Raw genomic sequence first — 18,040 nt, forward strand, 5'->3', positions numbered from 1 at the left:
TGGCCCACATTGTATGTTGGTATGCGTATCGAGATTTGAAATTGGATCAACGTGTCTTGCTTCGTTGGTTTGGTTGCCCACCTAAGAGTCAAAGATGGGTCGCATCTAGTCTATTGGTGGGTGTAAGGACTAAGGTACATACCTAAGCCTTTACTGATTCGCTTGATTATACAATTCAAAAGTTTTGGGCATTGAACATTCAATAACATACAATGGAATGGAAAGTAATAAATTATTATGATAGTTTTGATTCTTAATTACTTTACCCTAGTGGTAAGTTGTTATATTGTTAGCTATAGGTCTTGAGCTCGAAACCCAGTCTGCTCACCTCTCTATTACTCGATACATATCCTCTACATTCCTCTCTCTCTCTCTCTCTGTCTCTCCCATGGCCTCCACGCTCTGCTCCTGTGCCGTCGCATCGTCATCACTCGCAGCGAAGCTCTCTCGTCATCCCCCTCATGGCAATTCCCTCACCGCCCACAGATTCTGCCTCTCTCAACTTAGACGCTCCTTCTTCAACAGAAACGGAGCTACAACAGAAGCTCCGCAGCATCACTTACATTATAAGGCACGAGTCAAACGGAGTCGTACATGTACTTCTTTGTCTTCCATCGACTTTGAATCTCCACCTATCGATTTCGACCTACATGTAAGCTATCTTCTTCTTTTTCTTAATTTCTTTTTGCCTTAACAACTCTTTTTAAATAAGTTCCTGTGGTTATTCATTCAAACAATTGGGACTCACTTACTTTAATTAAATCATTAATGATATTCTGTTGCAATGTGAAATCGTGAAGCGGTTTTTTCATTGAGGTTTTTTTCCTACATTTATAGTTGATGGATATTTTTTCATGCTTTTATCTCTACATTATTCAGTTCATTAATGGTTTGTTCCTGCATTTACATATATCAAGAATTGATGATTAAACCGTTGAGTGTTTTTTGTGATGATTAAAAAAAACTTCTATTTTATCCCTACATTTTACAAGACAATGGAACTTATTGTTTGCGATGTTTTCCCTATATTTTGCATTCAATGCTGATTAATAACTAGGAGTGGTTTTTGTTGTAATGGGAAGTTATGAAATATTTTTTACCTTTTTTAGTACATTTGATGTTGATTATCCTAGGTCCTTGGTAGGTGATGTTGTCTTGTCATAATGACGATCAGTGTAGATGATTGGCTTGGTAAATTGGAGATGAGTTTATATTAACATTTACATGCAACTATGATGTGAATATTTACATTCAAATATGATAATGTAGATGAGCGATTTTGTGTTTTTATGTAATGTTGCAAAGTCCTTTCTTTAGGTTTTCCCTACATTTTACAGTCACTGATGCGAGACATGGGAGCAGAATTCTCTGAAGATGGTTCAACCGTTTTGTCATTTGGTAATGATGATGAAGCTTTGAATGCTGCTACTAGCGGAGTTGCTGTAAGTGAAGGGTTTTTTTATTTTCTGTAGACATTTTTTATGATTTTGATGAAATATTTACTGTTATGCTGCTTATCTACATTAAATCTAATTCGAAGGTTTCAGGGAAATTTCTTAATGCATAAATAATAGGAAAATTACAAGCAAATACCAGCAGTTCTATATTTCTATCAGATTATGTTTCATTGTTAATATTTCGAATCATTCCAATATTCAGTCTGCATTTTAATGAATGACACCATATTTTAGCCAAAACATGCACCTGATTCAAGTACAATGTGCTCTTCGTATGGGCTTGTTTGCTCTTTAATCCAAACTAAATCCAACTCAAAGGGAAGAAAAAACTTGCTGACTTCAATGAAGTACAAAAATCTAGAAAGAAGTGCTAAGTGAAACTGGATGCTCTAATGAAGATGTCATAAGTATGTGCTTTTAGTGATTTTACACCTTGCTATGCCTCTTTAGAAATTTCCAATCACAAATTCACTTTGTGCACACTTTGTGCATCCCATATATTATATTCATTGGAATGGTTATGTACATGACCCTTGACCTTACTCATGGTCTAAGATCAGAGTTGTCGGTAATCATGGTGTAAGATCAGAGTTGTGAATAAGAAGACTAAGCTTTGTGAAATTGATGCTTCTCTCTTAGGCACATACATTTGACAATGGAGATTATGGATTTGGGAGGGTAGACTACTAGCACAACTCTAAAGTGATCCAGGTGAATGGTGCAAGCCATCCCAAGAATCTCCTTGGATGAGTCTCAAGAATTTGTAAAATCTATGGTTTTTGTGTCTTGACTTGGAAAACGTTAGTTGAAAACACTTTTGGACATTTCCTCCATATGGATGCACTGATGTGATGAAAGTGCTAAAGAGGTATTTCTTGAGAACCCAACATCTGATTTCTCTTATGTTTCATGCATCTTCTAAACTATGAGAGGCTGAACCCAACAGCAATACATCATGCACATATAACAAGCTCACAATGATTGCTGGGGTGGCCACAAGGCCTTGTGTTCTTGCATTTTCTCTTTTGCCATCTTTCCAGTTTGCCTGTACTTGCATCTCTATGTTCATAATGCATACTAATCCTGCTGTTCGTGCCACTGGAACGTACGGCAAGTATTTAACAAAGGTAGAGTTATATTATATTGGGAGCTTTATCGTAAATCTGTAGCTCTTTCATGAGTTTGAAAATATATCACGAGTTAGGTGTTCCCAATGATAATGGCTTCAATTAGTTCTTGTTGCATAAACACATAAACCAAGTGTCCCAATTTATCAATGTGTAATTGACAGAAGACCAATGAAAGTAGGCATCCTTGCTTAACAGTAGCGTTTGTGAAAAATGCTGAAATTCTCCTTTCAACGATGAAATGGGCATATCATTTTATAAAAGATATGATAAATTGCAAGATTAAACTTTTTACACATCTAATCATTGTTTCCTATTTTGTCGATTTGATCATTTCCGGGCTGATTCCTCAAAGATCTCTTGCATTGTGAGTAATGAATTTCACAAGACTGCCATGTATATCCTCAATGATAGAGTAGATAAGTATATGTGATAGATAATGATCACATAGCAACATTCAAACCTTATTTTTAGTCATATTGAACCCTGGAAGGTATAAAGATGTCCAATTTTAATATATTTCTCTTTTAAATGTCGCCCAAATTTATATGACACCACACTGTACATCCGGAAGGCCTGCCTCTAAGAATAGTTAGCTTATTCCAAGTACTTCATTTAAATTCCTCAACTAACAGAAAATAACATCCCTGAATTAGAATTTGTCTTATGCTCCAACCTCAATCTAATGTATCTTCTCATTTGTTGAGCATAATTTTGAGTTTTTTGTTGAGGATAATTCATTCCCAATGACTTATTATTATTGCAGGTTGTTGAGATGTCTCACGTTGGAAGATTAAGAGGTAAACTACTAAATTACTGCTCTTAAAAAATATGTAGAAATGGTAATATATCCTCGGAGATGTAAAGCAATATATATTATTTACAAAATACTTTTACAAAGGACCAAGTAATCGAAAGTCAGTATATAATTGGTATATTCCATTATGGGGAGGGTTATTGTCCTAGTCATAATCATAAAATAGATGTCTTTAAATCATGGTATGCTTATTTGTGTGTTCATACGTGTAATATATATGTGAGAAGTTCATATTTTGTGAACTTTAGTAACTGGAGATGATCGGAGTCGATTTCTGCATAATCAGAGTACAGCAGATTTCCAATCCCTTAGAGAAGGAGAGGTGAAATACCTAGTGTCTGTTGTTTTTATGGACCATCTAATAAAACTATATATGCTTATGGATGTAGATGTACTGCATACAGGGCTGTGACACAGTCTTTGTGACTCCTACTGGAAGGACCATTGATCTAGTAACTGCATGGTACATGGTATGGTTATCATCTTTTGAACAGCTACTTATGATTTCTTGTGTTTATGTGGATGCGGTGCTGTTCATAGTGTTCACATTTTAACATATCTCTGCAGAAAAGATCAATCATCCTGGTGATATCTCCGAACATGCGACATCACATACTACAACTTCTTAACAAGTATTAGGCAATTTTTGTTTTAACAACTTTTAAACAAGAATGATTTAACTTTTTAATATCATAAAACCTTGTAAACAAGAATGGGGTGATCTTTACCTTTAACCTTCTGAAGAGAGCTTCACTCGAGTAATCCACTTTAAATATGTGATTGCATTTGTCAAGTAAACGATGAATTTAATATCTCAACTGCAGGTACATTTTCTTTGCAGACAAGGTTGAAGTCGAGGATATCACAGATAAGACATTCTTCTTCACCGTAATAGGGCCAAAAAGTGATCTGGTATGAACATATAAATTCTGTTCTGTTGAGCGAAAATTATGAAAAGATGCTTATAAAACACAGGAATCACAACATGTTTGAAAAACCGAGACCTCTAATCAAGTGAAAATTAAGATTAAACACATAATATAAGGACACAAAATATATTTAAAGTAGTTTTAATTGAGGATAATCTACTGGTTTTTTAACTGAGGATAATCTGTTTGTTTAAACTACCCACTAGTAATCTTGATTTGTATAGCATCTAAATGACAGCCCTTTTTAATTATGTTTAATCATTAATTAAAGTCATTTCTAGTTTTCCTATTTAGTGATAACACACTTCATTCAGTTAAACATAGTCAGTATCCACTTTCTAAATAGAGGCATAATTACCGAATCAACTTCTGAGAAACTCTCAGACAAATGTACTAACTCTAAATGTTTTTGTTATATTACTAGTTGATGGAACAACTAAATATGAAGGACATAGTGGGAAAGCCTTATGGGACACATCTTCATTACGCAGTGAGTTTTTCTTATTACTAAAGGCAAGAGTGCATGATGTTCCACAATGTGCTTATTACTTTGCTAAGAGAAAAGTAAATGTTTTCCTACATAGGTGGAAGGAACACCGGTAACAGTTGGTGTTGGAAACATGCTTTCAAAAACTGGTTATTCATTGATGCTGTCAACTGATACTGCGGGTCTTGTATGGGAGACATTATTAAAATTTGGTGCTGTACCCATGGGCGCAAACTGCTGGGAGCATTTGCGAATACAAAGAGGTCATTACAGAATGATCATGTTCTCATGTGAAAAATCTGATGTTCTGTATGTTAATTTTTGTGCCTACAATAAAGTAACAAGGGAATTGGATGGCATGAAGGGATTTTAGTGGAGAGCATTCTTGACTTGTTAGATCAGCCTCAAATAGATTCTAATTTTTAAGGCTGTGGCTTTACCTTCAGGTGAAGCTTGAGTCAGATAATATGTTGCAGCTATAAAAGAATTCAGCATCGAATCCTCTCATAATAGATGCTGAGGAGTTCTATTTCAAGGATGGAATCATAGAAGAGAGTGCAAAGGCTCTAACACTACACACCTGCATAAAGAACGAGGAAGAAGTCTCTCTTGAACAGAATGTTATAATTATATTTAATGTGATTCCGGAGGCCAGAGAAGGATGATGATGGGGCATAACCATCCACGGGTAACTAACATTACCCATGGACCAATAATCATGACACAGCTCTCAACTAAAAGCTGAAATGAAAACTATTACCTGTAGTCTCCTTAAACCAACTCTTGTAGTCAGTCCCTACATAGACCAAATAGAGAGAGAGAGAGAGAGAGAGAGAGAGAGAGAGAGAGCATAGAAGTGATGTTTGAAACCTTGGAAGGGGGAAGCTTTCCATATTAGAGTTTCCTGCTCCTGTTGACAAAGTCCTTGTCTATTATGTGTGTGCCTTCAAGCTCTCAATCATTAAACATCCTACACATCATTTCTTTCAATCTTCAGATAATCACGTCTTTTCTTTCTCTTTCTCTTTCTGCTAATAACTTCTTTGAAGTGGGGATTTCTAGCTCCTTATGCATAATAACACCATATCAAAGGATTCCCAAAGCAACGACTTTGTCATTTGCAGACTGAACCCTCATCTTTTCTAACCGTATCTGCTTTTTTATTTGTTTTTCACATAGGACGTCCAGCAGCTGGTAAAGAATTGACAGAGGAATTCAATGTTTTAGAGGCTGGTCTTTGGGACACAATATCTTTGACAAAAGGTAAGCTGCTGATTGTGGAACAAAGTTTGAGTTTGTTAGCTTGCTGCTTATCCATTTCCCCATGAGAGAAAGGCAGTTTACCCACAAAGTCTTAATCAAGTGTGTTATTATATGATACGAACTTTTGGCCATTTCAGTTTATACCTTCCCGATTCAGTTAATGGGATTGAAAATAGTAAGAGAAAAAAGAAAAAGATGTAATTTCTGCATGCCAATTGGTGTTCGAAAAGTGCGCTTCACTTTCGAGAAAAGATACTAAGCACTTTGGAAAGGAAGATCAATCTGCTGAAAACCCATCAATTATTCATTTAGGAGGCCAGTCTATTTATATTTAGAACATGATAATTGGGAATTGTGAAATTTGTGTAGAAGTCTTTCAGCTTCAAGCTGTTGACATTATGCGTTGTTTTGCAGGCTGCTACATTGGACAGGAAACCGTTGCAAGACTCATAACCTATAAAGGTGTTAAACAACATCTATGGGGATTGATCTTAGATGGGCACGTGGATCCAGGAACCCCCATCCTATTAGATGGTGAGAAGGTATGTATATGCCTTGAAAATAATCTTGTTGCACTGTTCTTGTCATCTTCATGATACTTGAATTATTCTTTTTTCTGTGGTGGTGGTGGGTGATATATTTGTGCATCAAACTCTTTGTTCTGTACAATTATTTCTGATATATATATATATATATATATATATATATATATATATATCAGAAATAGGAGGTTGGCAAGAAGGCAGTTGGTATATACAGCTATTGGTATTGTGCCAATTATAAGATTACGTAAAGCAAGCAATTCTGTTGTCTTTTCATTCTTGATTCTATGTGATTGGATATGCAAATGATAACTCATGAGCCAGTGACTGTTTCATTAGGTTGGGAAACTGACAAGCTGCAGCGCAAATATAGAAAAGGGCAACTATATTGGCCTTGGATATGTAAGCAAAAGAGCTGGTGGAGAAGGGTTGCATGTGCAAGTGGGGGAAAGGAGTGGAGTGGTGGTTAGTGTGCCCTTTGTTTACACGGAATTAACAGGTTGATTGCTGAAAGCAGCATCTCCATTGAATGTCATCATTCCATTTATATATTATTGCTTAATTATCTACCTTTCCTTCCATGGCTACACTGGATTTTTGTATACGATTTAAGCAACATTCAATTATGTATGATTTTTTTGTAACAGATCCTAATAACAAATTGGTATGTTTGCTTTTTGGGACTAAATGAAATTGAACCATGCACATAGAAATTAGACCACTGATTTTAGAGAAGAAAGAAGATTTGTGTTTGCACTTGTTTTGGATTTTATATGGTACTTACTGCACTCTGCTGAGAGGAAGGATCTAACTCAAAATTGTTGTCAGTGAAAAAGAGAACTAAAATCAGTATCACCTACAACTGCATAGGATGTGCACACAAGGTTTGTACTACAATTGAGCTTAGAGTCTTAACAATCACACTAATGCCCCACTTTGACAAACAATGTAAGCTATATATAAAAAGTGCAGACTACATGCATGAATGTGGAGATGGCAAAAACCAAGCCAGAGGAAATTAAGCAGCTGCACCAGATATATTAGCAATACAACTGTTCGTATTGAACTCAACACAACATAACACTTTCAAATTTGGTACTAGCCTTGCTGACCCCCTGACCTTTCACTAAATTGCACAAGTATTTCCAGCAATGTGCTCATACAGTGGAGCTAATTTCATTTCCTGAATATTTACGTACATATCAGGATCAGTCTGCAGAAGTATTTGAGCTACTCTGCTTTATACACGAGATCTAGTTTCATTCTTGCATACTTGTGCATCAGGATACATGTTCATGTACATTGCAATCAAATAAGCAGATGTAATTTCGTTCATGTACACTTACACATCAGGATACATATTAATGTACATGGCAATCAAATAAGCAGATTTCGTCTTCAAAGAAGGCTGATGTTTGAAGAGATTGGGGAAGATTTGTTCACTTTACTGTAAAAGCCCAAGGATCACCAGGATACAAAATTATATATTTCCAGTTGATCAATGGTATCTGCTGTTTCGGTAACTTCCATAGCTTAGTAAAAATTTGAACCAGAAACGAAATGTCAGCTTTTCTGTGTGGATGAAGGTTATCTATTGTCGATCAGTAACTTCCAGAATATACTGACAGTTGTGCTGTTTTCCACAACAAGATCCTGTAGTTAAAAAACAGCAGCCAAATTGATCACAGGCTTCTGAATATAAAACATCAGGAAGCCTCCTTTTACAAGTATCTGAAAGTAATGGTTATGTACCTTTCATGTTAGTTCGCGAACACAAGTTGAGCATCATGTATTACTATAAGATGCACTATACATGTGCACATCATAGACTATCAGAAGATGCATCACGCATGTGCACATCATGCATTACCCGATGATGCACCATGCATGTACATGGGACCTGCAGGTGATCCAAGCCACATTTGCCAAGGATTACTTGAAGGTTCTTCCAAATAGCTTTTACCCCTGATGCCTGATTCGAAAGGAAATATATATCAGCAAACATTAGGGGAACAACAAAATTACACTCATCCTTAATGCTTAGATGTGTATAAAACCTACCCAATTCACTTGGTGAACTGAATCCATTAATGATTCCTGGTAAACCAGATATTGTTTGTAGCAGACGTCCTGATTGTAAGCTCCAGATTAGGAGAGTACAGTTTTCACCACCTGAACTCAAACCAAGTGTAGAAAATAAGATCCATTTGATATCGATTGTTTTGATGGTTAACAAAAGTGTCATACAAACAGCAACATCTAACCTGACATAAGAAGTGACTCGGAAGCATCAACTCCCAGTGACAGCATAGAATGTGTATTATAATTACCCTCATATGTCAATACAGATCCTTTCTCACATAGGCGACGGTCCCAAAGATTGATCTGAATGTTATTACAGGAATGTAAGGTAGACAATACAGATGTACAATAACCATCTTGTAATATAAACATCACTAAAACTAAAAAGTTTTAGTTGCTGAGAGTGCATTTCAGCTTACAAAAAATATTTGAGTTCGTGCAATAAAGAGAGTTTCAACTTACGTCCCCATTCATAGAACTTGACAAGAGGTAGTTCTCATCTGATTTAAGCAGCACCAAGCTAATTCAGAAACCAATTAATAGAATTAAATTAGGACACTGCACAAAGACAAATAGCATTCACGTATAACGAGCAATCAGCACACGAACTTTCATTAGTACTGCAATAAATGCAGCACATGTGGATGTACAAATATTGTTCTTGCATAGAGGCTAGAGATCAATGATATTTAATACAGAAAGAAAACCAGGCATATTAATGCTCACAATATGATAATATATGCCAAAAACCACTATATACAAACGAAGCACCCAAAAAATCAGCAAAAAATATGTAAATGAGCCCAGACAACATTATATGTAATCAGTTGTGATACTGACAAAATTACCTGCAGATAGCAGAATTCATTCTCATTGATTCCTGGAAATTGTGAGCTATTGCAGCTTCTTTACTGCTCTGACCTGTGCCATTAACAACCACCCCTTTCCTGAAAGCTTTTTTCTCCCCCTTTCCAGAGGACAATGACTTTTCTAGTCTCACATCCATGGAAGGCATCATTTTTGGTCTAGTTATAGGCGATCGAATATCAACCATGGAGATATAACCATTCCGAAAACCACAAAAAATAAGATTACCCTGCAGAAAGAAATGACTGAGAAATCCTTCAAGAATAAGTGCATTAGACACAAATTTTCTTACATTAGAGTCGCATTCTTGTGATAGGACATCACTTTTGCTATGAATTAGCCAAGTCTTTGCTGACGTCTCCAAATGAACTAGAACAGCCCCACTTGAAGTACCTGACACAATAAGCATTTATGACCAATTTCATAGCTTATATTCTAGAATCAATACATGTCTTAAATTCATATTCCTTAGCCCTGCCAACGTTAAGGGACAATATCCCCATCCCCACAAGTATCCCAAACAGATACAACTACTTCGCACTCGATCTCACAAGTTAGGTATTGAAGTTGCATCATGGTATCAAAATGTAACGAATTTGAAGACATGTAAAGTATGCAACGAAGGCATGGTAGAGGATGAATGTCACTTGCTCTTCACATGCTCGACATATAGTGCAATTCATTCAAGATATGCTGACATACTAAGTGGGAGTGATAACTTAAGTGCCATTCTTAAGACACTGCCTAGAAGGTTGAGCTCATATGTTTATGCTTTATTCACGCAAATGTATGAATACCCCTTCTTAGGAAGGAGACTCATATCAAGAACACATGTATACTCTGGTCCCATAGGTCAAAACTGGCCTCTTTATGGACGATAAAAATTCTAATTCTAACCTTCAAACAAGAGAAGCTTTTAATTAGAAATTGTCACAATATCTCTTTCCCATGTCTCCTATTCATTGCATCACTATGTCCCACCAAACAGTAAAACGTACGAACTTAGAGACAAATACAGCATCATCTTTCTGATTGCAAGCAATATATTGGAAATTCAGCCGTTGGTCAACCTAAAATTATATATAGCTTCACCATTTAAAATTTCCCTAATCATCCTAAATTTTAAATACAGTCAACCAGGTGAGGAGCTCAAAGCAGATAAGTGTTCCCAATCCTTTTTCCGAAATCCTTATCGAGTATTAAAGCAATATGGAAAGGTACATCAACATATTGAGAAAACAATCACCTAGAGTTGCTCTTGTAGGTGAACAGTACGCAGCAGACCAAACACTGCAATCTATGACTGCACACCTCTGGACATCAAGAGGAAGAAATTGACCATTACTCCAGCTCATTTCATAAAATTGGACTTGTTTCAAAAGGTATATCCCTCCTCCTTCCCATGCTGAACCTAATGTAGTGCATCTGAAAATTTGTTAAGTAAAATAAAATTTATTGAACTATCGGTTTCTCTTTAGATGCCCACTTCTTACAGTTTACAGACCTGGATTGTAATTAATAATAATCATACACAAAATGGTAACTTCGCCCCATAAAATTTTACTCATCACAATAACAGCTATTAGAACTAATAATAACAATGAGGATACATTATGCTTCCATTATTCATGTTTGCAGTACTTTTCAATCTTCTCATAGATGTGACCTTTGATCTTGCAATTGTAGCCCATTTACTTGGTAATAGATGAGGCAACATCGATTTTTTCAGTGAGCCTGATTGACATGACAGAGGAAATATTGGTTGTGGTCTCAAAGAAGTGGTTCCACCCATATTAGGCATGATTTCACAAATTCTGCAAAAATTCGGAAACAGAAAATGGAATCTCTGTTCTGTTTAATCCTACAATATCAACTTTCCTCAAACAACATTGTGGAATTAGTAACTATGAAGAAATACATCAAGAACATACGCAAGAAATCCATTGTTACCGCTCCAAGCAAGTACATTTGCTCCTTTCAATCCCTCGCATGTTTGGATATTTGCATAAAACTCTTCCACAGCACCTTCTGCACTGCCAGCGCACTCTCCATATGACCATATCTACAAAACATCGTATAGTACGCAATTGTCCACATAAATAAAATCAAGATTGTAAGTGTTGGTTGTGTGTTAGAGATATAGATGAAATCATGGATTATAACATAATGCTTCACGACCTAGATTATACATCAATAGGAAAGTTCAAATAATAATGATATTTTTATGTCATAGAGAATGAAACTCTAGTGATGAAGAAAAAACAATTTAAAAAATATAATGGCTCTATTACAAAATGCTTGAGCCTGCTATGATTCTTGAATTCTCTACAGTTACATCATATAAAATCACTTAACTGATTTATCTATGATGCTGTTTGGTTATATCTTCATGAGAAAGAGAAGCATGAAAATATGCAAGATGCTCTTTGAATGCCCAATGAACGATCAGAAGACAGAGAAGATCATTTGATACTAGTAAAGGATCTCTGACTGTCCATGGCTCATTATAAGGTCTAAATGCTATGTGAATTTTCAGATCTTCAAGATTTAGTGCATGATCCAGTTTAAATCCATCCAACAATCTTGTTACTAGAAATCTGTTTCCTTCTCGTAACTGTTCACTTCATTAAAACAACAACACAAAGCAAGACCTTCAAAATAAGATTCTTAAGTGAATCGACCAAAACTAAAAAGATATTCCTCTAATTGACCTTCTTTGGACAATACATGCAAACAGAACATGCATTCAAACAAACTAATAATTGCAGTGAGTCAGACTTAGAGATTAACTGGAACATACCCAAGGTTTAACAACTTGAGTTTCAAGGTACTCCCTTTTAAAAGAATTTGATACACAAGAAGTGCCAAATCTTGGACTTGCACCAATCTCTCGCCTATGAAGGATCTGCAGCACCTTAAGATGAACATTTGGACTAGCCTTCAATTCTCCTTTAGACTCGAATGGAATATCTTGCATGTTCTGTGACAATCAATGCCAAATCTAAATTTTTGTGATATTGCAAACAGTATATACCCTAGATGTAATTCATCGAACAAGAAAGATGAATACATCACGGTAATCTCATTACACCATTAACATTCTGTAAATTGGAACACCAGAAACAAATTTTATTACTTTTAATTTTGATATAAAACCAGGTGCATTTTAAAAACCTTCTCATTTAAGTACGGATGTTAAAGAATTTCTCTGGATGGAAATGAAACAAGCTTGCAAATTAGACAATGGTTAACCTTCTCATTAAATTTCATCCAGTCTTCTCCCAAAAATTGAAGTTCAAAAAGCATAATTACACATAAGATATCAGTATATAGATCCCCAAAAGGGGAAAATTAATAGAACTGAGATAATTTCTTCCCAATTAAAACGTTTATTGCAATGATGGCCAAGTGATTTCGTGACTTCTACGTTGCTCTATACGTTCTCTAGCTATTACAGTCAAATGTCATGCTTGCCATAACGCAACTAGTTAGGATTATTGCTTGGGATGCCCATTCTATTTTAGCTTTAAAAGGAATGTGCACAAATGGTTTACCTTTCTTTGTTCTTGGCCCATTCTAGATGACAAAGGGAAATACCTGTTCTTCTCAGCATCATAATAAAATCCTGGGATATCTACACACACACACACACACACATATTGAAATTAAACCAAATTTGAAGAATCATTTTTCCATCACAGTTGAAAGAATTCAACAAGATCAACATAAACATGAGGAAACAAAATTTGAAACGGGAAATATGTCATGAGTCCTACACTTCATGAATCTTGTGTGGAATGATCAAAACAATATTAGCAACTTGATGTTTATTTGATTCCTATAGTAAACCTAGCTCATTATATGTTTTAGAATGTAAATATATAAAGTCATAAAATTCAAAGAAGTCAAGCAAATGGATGAAGCCAAACATTTAATGGACATGGCACATATATTATATCCCAAAAAATAAAAGAGCAAGTTGAATGTTACAAAAGTTTAACTCTACAAGGAGAGCAAGTTAGGATTGTTCAAACCGGGCATGACAATGTCATTCCAAATGTAATTGCAAGGATCATTTAGCAACTTGGACAAAAAAGAATGACATAAAAATGTATGAACGTTTTCAATAGGAATATATATGATGCTACCATGATAAATGATCATTCAGTGCTCCCTTCTACTTAATTCTGTATAATTTATGCTCTTGTGAGGATCAGTGTGTCAAATCTTGGCAATTCTATTGTATCTCTACCACCTTTTCTTCATTTTTCAAACCATGCTAATAATCTATAGAGAACAACGATCACTTGGTGTCATGACCTTATATGAATATTAGGAACAATTCTTCAATTGGAGAGAGCAGCTTATATGTCAACTTGATTTTTTCAATCAGAAAGAGCGTATTTTATGTCAAAATGACAATAAATTTTCTACTAGAGCTTCAAATAAACATATCTTCGTAGAATCAGATTCTCAGTGAGTGCTCGGATTGATTTTCTAATGTCAAAAAAAAATTCCATTCAGTGTGAAAACATCATGTAGAAGCGGGCAATATAGTAGCTCGGGAGTATTTCTTAGCTAGAATTTATCCCAAGAAGATTCATGACCCTCGTTTCTTTTCGGATTGATAAATAGAATAATTCTCAGTTTCTCTATAGTCTCGGCAGTATAAACAATGTGTACGTATTTTCTATTGATAAACGCACTGCAAAAATATGTATCAGAAGAAAACATGTAAACAACAACACGCGAAGGGTACCTCTCATGGCTTTTGGAGATGGGGTTCCTCTCTCAGTGCGTTAGGAGATGTGCAGAACAACAGAAGAAAACCCTAATTACAGAAAACAGAGGAAACCCTAATGACCCATTTCGCTGGTATTTTAGCTATAGTAGCATGCCCCTATGTTTATCTTATTTCCACAAAATGCCCCTCATAAACCAAGGCAGGCATAGTGCTAAAATAGACCAAAACCTAGTGGCATCTCCATAAAAATAACGAAAAATCCGTAAGGGTTTTTCAAGGTTTTCCCTTCTCGGTTTTTCTTTTTAATTGCTCGCATCTTTATGCTTTATTGGCAATTAGATTACTCGGCAATTAATTTGGACCCTCGTTCAAATATTATTGTACCGTGTGAAGCCTCGAAATACAAGAGTGATGCAGTTGTCTATAGCTCTGTATAGCCAAGCCGTTCTGAAGAATTCTTCAACCGCTCAAGAACAAGGTTGTACTTGACCCGTAGATAGTATTTTGCTCGTGTCTTTCTCTAGGTTGGTGAACAAGGAGCTTGTATCTATTGATCCAAGCATTCACCGCATTTTAAAAATGTTGTCATATTAAAGGCATCAATCAAGCGACCCTAGTTATCAAGTAAGATGAGAGCAATTAGATAGTGATCAAGCAATAAAACAATTGAGTAAATAAGAAGCCAAACCACGAGTAATGTGTTTATTTAGTTATTGCAATATAAATCAAGCAATCATATATAATCTCAAGTGTTTAAATATAACCTTTAATTAGGCACTAGTTGAACTAATTTCAATGCTTATTTATGTCTAAGTAAGGTTGTGTTAAAATTCAGGGGTGTTTCTTGAGGGTATCCTAATAACATGCAAATCCCTAATGATAATTTTCTAAAATTTTGAAGGTAGGATGAGTATGTGTTAACCAATATTAGATGGTCATGTTTCTACTACATGTTATATAAGCATGATTCATGAGGAATTATTGGGATCATGAAAGGGGTATGATTGTTGAAGAATATGTTGACTATAGATACATTTCATGTGCTTCTATTATAGATGTCATAAGCATGCATAACTTTGTTTGGAATGCTAATTTACAATTCATCTTTGTGAATGACAATGATATGTTATTGCTTATGTTCCACGAATGCCATGCTTGACATATAAGTGTCTAGGCATTGTGGTCCAAGGTTGGGATGGCTCCATGTATTCAAGCAAATGGGGTCACTCTCGTAGTGGCATTTAGAACTTTACAATCTCGATAAGAAGTTTTGTTAGTGTATGCGAAGTGTGTACTTTCACTTTTTGACGATGATATGATGTGCAATAGCGTGAATTTGGCAACATTAGTAAATTGAGATGCTAAACGACTTGTTTTATTGATAGATCTCATAAAAGCGAGCACAAGAAGATCACCATATAAATTCATTTCATACGGAGTAAGTAGAGGAAGAAAATGCCAGTTTACCACAAGGTTTTTTATTTTGTGCATCCAAATCTCAACATGAGAGTTATAGTATTACCGTTAGTTGCTAAAAGGTGATACTATTTCCTCAAGAAAATAATAATTTAGGATGTGCTCACTTTTCAGGGCTTTCATCCAACTTCCACGACATTTGACGCCACGTGTAAGTCTCCAATATAAACAGATAGATCATGAAATGCTTTAACACCCAAGTGACACGAAAGTGTCATCCAGACACATTTAGCGAAGGCTAGGCAAGCATCTCCAAAGTCAACATGGATGGGAAGAGATGAGATGGCCCCATTTGTCATGAGAGAGTGAGAAAATTGATCTCTTATCTCTCACTGTAAACTCACTTGATCCATGACGTTTGACACCACGTCTAATGTCCTATACAGACATATAGATCATGGCACGTGGTTAGCACCTAGGTGAGAAAAAGTGTCACATGGACGCATTTAGTGAAGGCTAGGAGGCAACGATAGGCATCTCCAAGTCAGCACGGATTCTCACCCTGGTGTCCTGGGAGGCCACCCGATCCGATTCAATCCATCCATGAGATACGATGGCACATCTAGGATGGGCATGGATAAGCCCGGACATTAAGAATGGCCAAACCAGTGTGTGAAACCAAAATTAGGGTTTCGCACCATCTATTTCTCTGAGAAGAGGCTTTTTAGGTCAGACATCGTCTACAAATGATGTCTCCCATGCTCTCAGTCCTCCATGGAAATTAGATCATCAGGAACCCTACGGAATTCCATGGCTTCGCTATGCAGATGATGCCCATGGCTAGACGGGTTCCTATAGCACAACTCTGTGCATGGATTATCAGCTGGGGTGACCATTCTCTTCGCTTGGCTCTCTGGCGAAACGTCTCTGCTACATTGTTTTAGCTATATAGCATTCTTTTCTCACGTATCTCGCAACCTCTCTTGCTATGCCATTCGCTGTCGATCGCCTTTTTTGGCATCATACATCAGTTTGTATTAGTATTCTGTCACTCATTTCCTTCGCTACGTCCTCCGTAAATCATGTCCTCGCAATGATGCAGATTTTTGTCACAACTATTGTCCATAATTTCTTCCTGATCTAAAGTTTCTGAACCTTTTGTGGCATGTAATTTGTGTATTGGTCTTCTACTTCCCTATGATGAGCAAAACATAATACTTTCGTTCTTCTGAGATGCCTCTCTTTGGGAGCTATGCGGAAAGAAATTGGAGACCTGAACTGAAGGGAAGTTGGATGCATATAAAACTGGTAATTCGTTAGGTAATGGTTCTCGTCGTGGTCTGAGTTTTTATTGTTCATTTGTAGTAACTGTCATCCGTAATGATCTCTGAGCTTTTCTCACTATCTGGGTATCTGGGAATTTATTCGTGATTTTTCGTAATATGACTCTGGGGTCTAGCATTCCTGGCTAGGGTTTAGTGGTTAGGTTAGTTCTCCACATTGTTTCAAACTTGTAATGGCTGATGGGCATCGAGAGGATTCCGAGGTGTCTGAGTTGAATTTATAGTGCTCGCTGGTTGTGAGTGTGAAGGATGCGGTGATCGAACGATATTGCCAATGTGTGGGTCGAAATTTTTGTAAATATGTAAAATTTGGAATTGAGTATCTATACAATTGCAGTATGTAAGTTTTGGAATTGAAGAACTGTACAAATCTACAACAGCTTTACCTCGTGTATATGTTATGGACATGTAACATTCGAAGAATGTGTTCTCATAATAGTATGGTACTCCTCGATTGTTCATGTGAGTGAAATGTAGCATTCAAGAAATTGTTACGCGTGTAACTTTTATTGAAGTAACATTCAAATTTTTTAGTTGTAAGAGTGTTTTGATACTTCGGAATCTCAACAAGTCGTCTTCCTTTGATCGTTGTATCTTGACGTGGCAATAAAGATCCATCTTATTCGTATCCTTGAACGTTGTCTATCAGTATAAATCGATAGCGCTTCTACGTTATGTGTGTTCTTCCGTGAACGTTGTTTGCGTTCAATGGATTGAACGCGTCAGAAAAATTATTAATTCGTACTTCATTCAAATGTGAATTTTATAAGTAGATCTGAAATTTATTTTTCTTTATTACATAAGTCTATTTCATTTTGTACGTTAAATTGTTAGACTTTGAGCCTCGATTTGTAGTTGCTTACTGTATCGAGTTGTTTTGTATTCTGGCCGTTATCAACATTTAAATTCACTTTAGAATTTTAATGTAAATATGCAGATGTCAATATTTATTTAGCAAGTATAGAT

The 18,040-nt window shown here is 36.0% G+C and overlaps 2 protein-coding genes and 1 non-coding gene across 5 annotated transcripts; 2 read left to right on the forward strand and 1 right to left on the reverse strand.

Moving 5' to 3' along the window:
- The first annotated feature begins 362 nt into the window (after nucleotides 1–362).
- Nucleotides 363–7,348, forward strand: LOC147859520 (Glycine cleavage T-protein family). 2 transcript variants are annotated; one of them, XM_087325913.1, is made up of 12 exons: nucleotides 363–652; nucleotides 1,338–1,442; nucleotides 3,351–3,384; nucleotides 3,650–3,723; nucleotides 3,806–3,871; nucleotides 3,969–4,033; nucleotides 4,226–4,313; nucleotides 4,755–4,820; nucleotides 4,915–5,080; nucleotides 5,997–6,080; nucleotides 6,495–6,622; nucleotides 6,962–7,348. In XM_087325913.1, the coding sequence occupies exons 1-12, from the start codon at nucleotides 389–391 to the stop codon at nucleotides 7,124–7,126; spliced, it is 1,305 nt and encodes a 434-aa protein (XP_087182039.1). In that variant the 5' UTR covers nucleotides 363–388; the 3' UTR covers nucleotides 7,127–7,348. The 2 variants fall into 2 exon arrangements, with proteins under 2 accessions (XP_087182039.1, XP_087182040.1); XM_087325914.1 differs by lacking the exons at nucleotides 363–652; nucleotides 1,338–1,442 and adding an exon at nucleotides 2,279–2,325.
- A 248-nt stretch (nucleotides 7,349–7,596) lies between these two features.
- LOC147859521 (Transducin/WD40 repeat-like superfamily protein) lies at nucleotides 7,597–13,453 on the reverse strand. 2 transcript variants are annotated; one of them, XM_087326064.1, is made up of 12 exons: nucleotides 13,126–13,453; nucleotides 12,372–12,551; nucleotides 11,503–11,633; nucleotides 11,182–11,385; nucleotides 10,818–10,996; nucleotides 9,864–9,964; nucleotides 9,553–9,800; nucleotides 9,167–9,224; nucleotides 8,887–9,007; nucleotides 8,684–8,794; nucleotides 8,387–8,594; nucleotides 7,597–8,280 (listed from the first exon to the last, which is right to left on the reverse strand). In XM_087326064.1, exons 1-11 carry the CDS (start codon nucleotides 13,144–13,146, stop codon nucleotides 8,482–8,484), a joined length of 1,467 nt encoding a protein of 488 aa, XP_087182190.1. In that variant the 5' UTR covers nucleotides 13,147–13,453; the 3' UTR covers nucleotides 7,597–8,280; nucleotides 8,387–8,481. The 2 variants fall into 2 exon arrangements, with proteins under 2 accessions (XP_087182190.1, XP_087182189.1); XM_087326063.1 differs by having other exon boundaries at nucleotides 7,597–8,275; nucleotides 8,375–8,594; nucleotides 13,126–13,452.
- Nucleotides 13,454–16,922: 3,469 nt separating this feature from the next.
- Nucleotides 16,923–17,019, forward strand: LOC147859522 (small nucleolar RNA Z159/U59). The gene has a single exon (XR_015530408.1). It is a non-coding gene; the product is annotated as a small nucleolar RNA Z159/U59 (small nucleolar RNA).
- The last annotated feature ends 1,021 nt before the right edge of the window (nucleotides 17,020–18,040 follow it).

The sequence above is a fragment of the Azolla caroliniana genome, unplaced genomic scaffold (assembly GCF_043228905.1).
Source record: "Azolla caroliniana isolate FFs.n. ecotype wild unplaced genomic scaffold, voAzoCaro1.0.p SCAF_10, whole genome shotgun sequence".
NCBI lineage: Eukaryota > Viridiplantae > Streptophyta > Polypodiopsida > Salviniales > Salviniaceae > Azolla > Azolla caroliniana.

What these genes read in the sequence shown, in the direction of transcription:
- LOC147859520 (XM_087325913.1), top strand. Translation starts at nt 389, where the DNA reads ATGGCCTCCACGCTCTGCTCCTGTGCCGTCGCATCGTCATCACTCGCA. An exon ending in TAGTAACTGCATGGTACATG is followed by an intron (nt 3,872 to 3,968) that starts GTATGGTTATCA and finishes ATATCTCTGCAG; the next exon opens with AAAAGATCAATCATCCTGGT. An exon ending in TAGGGCCAAAAAGTGATCTG is followed by an intron (nt 4,314 to 4,754) that starts GTATGAACATAT and finishes TTATATTACTAG; the next exon opens with TTGATGGAACAACTAAATAT.
- LOC147859521 (XM_087326064.1), bottom strand. Translation starts at nt 13,146, where the DNA reads ATGGGCCAAGAACAAAGAAAG. An exon ending in CTCAAGTTGTTAAACCTTGG is followed by an intron (nt 11,634 to 12,371) that starts GTATGTTCCAGT and finishes GATGTTTTGTAG; the next exon opens with ATATGGTCATATGGAGAGTG. An exon ending in GGTAACAATGGATTTCTTGC is followed by an intron (nt 11,386 to 11,502) that starts GTATGTTCTTGA and finishes GAATTTTTGCAG; the next exon opens with AATTTGTGAAATCATGCCTA.